This window comes from Ruditapes philippinarum, unplaced genomic scaffold (assembly GCF_026571515.1).
Source record: "Ruditapes philippinarum isolate M1 unplaced genomic scaffold, ASM2657151v2 ctg21937_1_1_1_1, whole genome shotgun sequence".
NCBI lineage: Eukaryota > Metazoa > Mollusca > Bivalvia > Venerida > Veneridae > Ruditapes > Ruditapes philippinarum.
This window is the reverse complement of record NW_026852588.1, coordinates 3,304-10,428: the sequence shown is the minus strand read 5'-3', so window position 1 is coordinate 10,428 and position 7,125 is coordinate 3,304. Positions and strand designations below refer to the sequence as shown.

At 32.6% G+C, this 7,125-nt stretch overlaps 1 protein-coding gene across 1 annotated transcript; it reads left to right on the top strand.

Moving 5' to 3' along the window:
* Positions 1-1,106: 1,106 nt before the first annotated feature.
* LOC132717912 (uncharacterized protein DDB_G0290685-like) lies at positions 1,107-6,587 on the top strand (the record flags this gene model as incomplete). Its single annotated transcript, XM_060701499.1, is given in 4 exon segments — positions 1,107-2,116; positions 2,722-2,873; positions 3,862-4,090; positions 6,450-6,587. Coding segments are annotated over 3 exon segments (1,266 nt in total). The 3' UTR covers positions 3,967-4,090; positions 6,450-6,587.
* Positions 6,588-7,125: the final 538 nt, after the last annotated feature.

Here is a 7,125-nt window from a genome sequence, read left to right as displayed (position 1 = left end):
GTTAGGGTTAAGGGTAAGTGTTATTGGTAAGGGTCAGAATTTTAAAACATGGATTTTGCTGCAGACATATTCTAAAAGTGTTCCAGCAGCCCCAAAAGAAGCCTCACAGGACCACCGGTAAGGAACCAAGCATGGCCCCAATCTTTAGACTGTTATTGTTTCACTTTTAATTTTTATTCAAACTAGTGACACAGAAAACCTTGGTTTGACTAAATGGAACCGAATGCAAAATCACAGCATTATCCTGAAGAGAGAGGGTATCAGGATAACAATTGACTGATATGACTAACTGATATTAGACATTGAAATTGGCTTAATGTGTTAGGCTATTAATCTAAGGATCTCTAGCTGTGTGAGTTCAGACCCTGTCAGAGGCAAGCCGTTATTTCCTTGAGCAAGAAACTTTGTAATCATTGCTTAGAAGTGTTTGGTTCCAGTAATTGATCCAAGAGCTTGGCTTATTACACATTAGAACTATAATAAAGTCTGTATAAACTAAAATTGGAAATATTTTATAAACTTGTCAAGAAACTCTTACTTTTAAGGTCACATGACTGAATTTTACTAAAATTGATCATAACCTTCTTTATACTGTTTGTATTGTACTCATGTATTGTATTCAATGTCAAATTATTGAATTTTCATAATTTCATAAATTAACCAAATCTTTGTTATTAATGAATGGATTCGATTCCTTTTTGGACAAAACCTTCATGTGCTGTAACTCAATTATGACCTTGACTTTTAATTGTCTGACCTTCAAGTACAAATATGAAAATTTATTTAGGGATGTTGTTGCCCAAGTGGTTAAGGTTGTTGACTTCAAATCACTATAGCCTCTCACCACTGTCAGTGTGTGTTTGAATATTCACACGGACTTTGAATTCTTTCCAGTGCCTGTTCATGCCTGAAATAATGCACAGAAGGGCATCTGAGGTCTTCTTCCACCAGTAAAGCTGGAAAGTCGTGTTATGACCTAAACAGTGTTGGTGCCACGTAAAAACCAAAACCAAACCAAAAAGATGTATATATACATGTATATAAAAGGAAATGAAAATTTATTTAGATTCTGTAAAAGTTTAATTTGTCATATAACTTTTATTTAGAATGGAGACCAGTTCATCAGAAAAAATGAACAATGTTGTGGGAGACGATTTATCGTGGGATCTTGGTAACAAAAACAGAAATACTGATGACAATTCTGAGAGATGCCTTACTAAGGACAACAAAACAGATTATACAAAAGAAATCAATGAATCTGTTAACTCCCAGCCTGCTGAGGAAGGTTATCAAGGTGGAGAAGGTATACCAGAGGGTGATGAAGGTGGAGAAGGTATACCAGAGGGTGATAAAGATGGAGGAGGTATACAAGAGGGTAATAAAGATGGAGTAGGTATACAAGAGGGTAATAAAGATGGAGTAGGTACACCAGAGGGTGATAAAGATGGAGTAGGTACACCAGAGGGTGATAAAGATGGAGTAGGTATACCAGAGGGTGATAAAGATGGAGTAGGTATACCAGAGGGTGATAAAGGTGGAGGAGGTATACAAGAGTTTGATAAAGAGAAACAAAATGAATCCCTGAGACAAAAATCTAATGAGGATGCTCTCATTCAAAATAAAGATTCACAAGATAATGGTACAAATATTACACCTAACATGAACAATGACTTTGATGGAAACCAGTATTCTCATGCAGTTGAAGTAAAAGATACACATACAACAATATCAGTTCCAGGTAATTTGGTGATTATTGATGTTACAAGTACACCATCAGAAAACTTGAAGGATAATGTCCAAGAAAGGCATGAAACTGGTCAGTCTGAAAGTAAAATGGAAGATACTAGTGAACCTGCAGGTACTGCAAACAGTAATAATTCCTCATCTAAGGAAAGGGAAGATGCTCTTGCAGCTTTAAGGCAGGGACAAACTTATGATGAAGATGAAGACTTTGAAGAAGATTATTTTGATGTTGAGAAATTTAACAAAGCCAGAGAGAAATATGTATACTTTTGGAAAAATTATGACATTTACAGCCAGTGGCATAAGTCAGAGTTCCAAGTCCATGGCAAGAAATTTTGTAACGCAGAGCAGTATATGATGTTCAAGAAAGCAGGTAAATCTTATATACATTGACAAAGAAGAAGAATAGTAATAGCTATACATTGTAATGTTTTTCTAATGCATGGCAATAAAAGTGGCAATTTATCACTTATACAAGGGAATAGTTGTTATTTGAAACTCGGCAAATGTGTTTTTTTCCACAAGTTTTATCTCCAATACAAACAAACATTTATGGTTATAACTCCATGGTGCACTGCTGTTCAAGCAGTTGCACTTATTTTAGAAGTTGTAACTGTGAATGTTTATTTGTACCCCAGGATATAGCTGGGAAAACACAAAATATTCTTATTTCTTAAGTCAGTCTATTTACAATTAAAATAGCCGTTTGCATGATTGTATATTAACATGTATGAGAATTTTTATAACAAATTATAAATCTGTTGCAAGGACATTAAAATTTCCAATTTTCTCATATTCATTAGAACAGACCAGTTATCAGAAAAGCATGGGAATTAAAATGGCCAGAAATCTTTGGAATATATTAAGTGACCTATTCTCTTGTAGATCTTATATTATTTAACTTAAATCATTTTGTAAAAAATGTGTTCCTTTGCTATAAATTAATATGTGATGTTAAATTTGAAATATTCTCTGCAGAGTTATTTGAAGATAGAGAGATTGCTAATCAAGTTTTGAAGTGCAAAGATCCCAAGAAGATAAAAGCTTTTGGGCGGAAAGTAAGGGGATTTAATCAGGAAATATGGCAACAGCATTGTTTATATATTGTCAAAGAAGGAAATAGGGAAAAGGTAAGCAATTCTTTCAGATAGATCATATACCTTTTGATGAACATGATATTGCTCATTTAATGTCTATCATTTGGCTAAAGATTTCCTGTAGTAATATTAATTGTTATTGAATATATTTATTTGAGAACAAATTGTGAATGATAAGAGGCTTAATGCACCTTTTTCATGCATTTACATCTGTAGAACTATGAGAACACATTAAAAGCTCACATCTGTAGGCAAGGGAATTAATTATTCTTAGGGTTCTTCAGGAAAAAATATACATTATTGCTACTCTTGCATAAAATTATATGTCTAAATCAGGAAATAGTATTTCCTTTTCGGTACTTTGTGTGAAGAAACCATTGCTTATGCTATGCTTTTCAGATGTCATTAATTTTGACAGTTATATTTTGATAATAAAACTCTAAGCTATAAGTTTTAAGCTCTTTTTACATTGCACCCTGAGTCACACTACATATAATTAAAAAAAAGTGCAACAACTGCTCTTGCCTTGGTCATGACAATCTAATGCATTTTTTCTTCTCTATTAATTGTTAACCTGCATGTGCAGTTTTTATACAGGAAAAAGTTATTACTTTTTGAATGATAAAGTATTACTTTGTTTTATATTTTTGAAAAACAAACAGCCAAATGAAATGATCACATTATTTTAGACTCAGCCTTGAAATCAGAAGAGGGTAAACTCTTAGAGCTGATTAGGGGAAATTACTTGATTTAAATTCACATTTATGAATTTTCTTAGTTGTTGATCCATTTTAACTAATATTTCCTAATATCATTCATAGTTTTACTATGTATCATAGGAAAACATATTATTGGCAATAAATAAAGTTGTGCTTTAAAAAATACATATATGCATGTACACCAGATTTGGAATATTTAGTGTTTTTTTAAGTTGTAAATTTTCATGTGTCAAAATGTTTTTGTGGAGAGATGAATATTTTGATATTGTGTCATATTTGATATTTTACTCTTTATGAAACAGTTTTTACAAAACAACGATTATCTGGCAGACCTACTATTGACATATCCAAAAGTTTCTTGTTTGAAGCTAGTCCATATGATACTATATGGGTATAGGGCTAACTGAAGACTCTCCGGAAGCTTGGGATGAAAGCACATGGCAAGGATCAAACTATTTAGGATATGTAATTACTGAGGTTCGAGATGATATAATGGTGGAACGTGGTATGATTGAAGACGAAGACAGACAGGTGAAGTGTTGATACAAATTCTTTGAAAATCAAGTTGACAAATACTGTAATATAAATTTTCATGTTGTTGCTGTATATTTACAGAGATTTAGATAACAGAGATAAGCAGCTCATTGTACTCCATTGAAATATCACTCATGCCTATCATATCTCTAATATGAGAGTACCTATGATAGTGGTTGTATGATGTATATTGTTGAATATTTTATCTGACAATCAGAATTCATGATATCATTGAAGTTTATTAGTCCCCTACCGGTTTAACGGGAGGGGACTTTAGGTTTACCCTCCGTCCGTCTGTCTGTCTGTCCGTCCGTCTGTCAGTCCGTCCGTCCACGAAACTGGATCCCGCGATAATGCAAAAAGTACTGAAAATATTTTTATGAAACTTGATATATGGATAGATGGCAGTATGGAGATTATGCATGTCTTTTTTCTTCTTCCTATGTTGGAAATTCTGGTTGCTATGGCAACAAATAGTCTGAAAATATGGCAAATTTAACACGTAAACTGGATCCAGTGATAACTCAAAAAGAACTGAAAATATTTTTATGAAACTTGAAATATGGGTAGATGGCAGTCTGGAGATTATGCACATTTTTTCTTTTCTTCCTATGTTGAAAATTCTGGTTGCTATGGCAACAAATCTTGAATTTCAAGATTTCTGATTTAAATTTTTCAGCTTTTTCACTATAAGTTCTTTATTTTCTTAAGGTGTTTACTTCAAACTTTAAAATATAAGTTTCCGATCATCAACCACATCATATGTGACAAGGTTTACAACTCTAGCACAAAAATTATCAGTATTACCTCCCTTGAACTTAGAATTTTTATTTAAAAAAAATGTTGTCTTTTTTTAAATAACTTCTTTATTTCCTAATGTACCTACATGTACTTCAAACTTCATATATATGTTTCTTATTATCACTCAATTTTTTTGAGAAGGTTAAATAATCTAGCAAGACTATTTCCAGAAATATGTCCCCCTTGAACTTAATTTTTTTTTGAGAAATTGGTATTTTTCACTCCAACTTCTTCATTCCTTATAGGATTTACTTTAAAATCCCACATCGTAATAATATGACAAGGTTGTATAAACATAATTTCCTTACTAGGCAGGGAAACTTAACACATTACTGCGATATAGACAAACTTAGAACTTAAAAGATTTAAGTTCATTCATGTCATTCATTCACTGGTAAAATTGAGTGGCCAATGGTCCATCAGAATGTTGCTGGGGTTCTAACCGGTAGGGGACTTATGGATTGCTATCAATACCATGGTAATTGCTTGTGTTTACAATAGTTGGCATCATTTTGAAGATAAATCATGAATTAAAGAGTAGTATCTACTTCAAAAACATTGACAAGGGTGAAAAATCAAATGTCTGTATTGCCGAGGTTGTCACACAGCCTGTATTGACAAGTGAATTTTTATTAAGAATGTACTTTATTGATATCAAATGAACAAGACAAAAAGATGAGTCAGATAAAACAGACAAATCAGATTTTTCCATCATAAATAGATAACCCTGACATTTGGCCAGTATAATTGTTTTAAAATTTTTTGCCAACAAACAAGTTTATGTTCTTGTAAGATAAAAACAGGACAGACTTTAATAATCTATTTAAATTTGGTAACTTGAATGTGTTTATGTTGACCTCATTTTTTTGGTCTCCAAAGGTTATTTTTACCCAGCTTCTAGATGATAGTTAAAATTGCTCTGAACACAGGCAACAAACAATGAAAAATGGTTGAAATATCAACAAAAGATTGATAAATCATAAATAGAGAAATTTTGTTTATTAAGGCTGATTTCTCAGGAGTTTTTAACTTTTAAATGAAAATGTTGAGTTTATCTACTGTAGTGTAAAAAGACCCTGTTCTAGATACCTCATTTCATGACCATGAAGTGAATTGGTCTGTAATTGTTGGTCTGCAATATAATGAATAGTAATGTTGATAGTATTGGATATAATACAAGTCAACAAATCAGGAAAGAAATATATATGAATGTTGTTGTAAGTGTGGGATACATGATTTAATATTTCATATCTTTATAAACTATAGCAGACATTGAAATGTTCTAGAACAGAATATTATTATTCATGGTGTATATGTACTTGCTGCATTATTTAGACCTGTATCAACATTTTTTAAAGAAATATTTCATTTGAATATCCAAATGATACATTTCTATTGTATTTTTTTATTATTAAAAATTTGCATGTGGCAAGAAATCAATCTTGTGCATATACATGTACATTGTATATAAAATAATGCAGCTAGCTTTTCACTTTCATTCATACATATGGATATTCTTACAGACAGACAAACATATTAATAAATTGTTTTACAGAAGTATATAGAAACATTGTTAGCAGCTTCAGGATACGCATATGGGTATGACAGTTACATGGAAGGAGGCGGAACAAGTCGAGGGAAGGCTGGACATACAGGTGGAAATACTGAGCATGATGAATACACAAAAGGTCATGATGCCAAAAAAGAAACATACTTTCTGTTTAACATGGGCATTTTCAGTCAGTTTTACCGATGTCACTTTGTGGTGGATGATGTACATTTTTCGTCTGCAGAACAATATATGATGTACAAGAAAGCAAGTAAGAATACTATAAATATTTTTTTTGCCCCCGAAGGGAGGCATTTTAAAATCGCACCGTCTGTCCGCTCTCACGGGACAGTTATAATGTGGCTAGAGGGACAGTAGGTAACAGTTCTTTCTCTTTGATGTCATTTATTCCATAATGCTTTTATGTGGCTATTTTCTTTTGTGTGGCTAAAAAGAACAATAGAGAGAACAATGGAGTAGCCACATTATTACTGTCCCTTCTGTGCGTCCCCACTTCATTCGTGTTAGGGCTGTAACTTTGTCATACATTGAGGGATTTTGAAATAACATGGCACAAATGTCTACCATATCAAGAAAATGTGTCATGTCCAAGAACTACGTCCCTACCTCAAAGGTCAAGGTCACACTATCATTTTGAAGTTTCACATTATCACAATTAGAG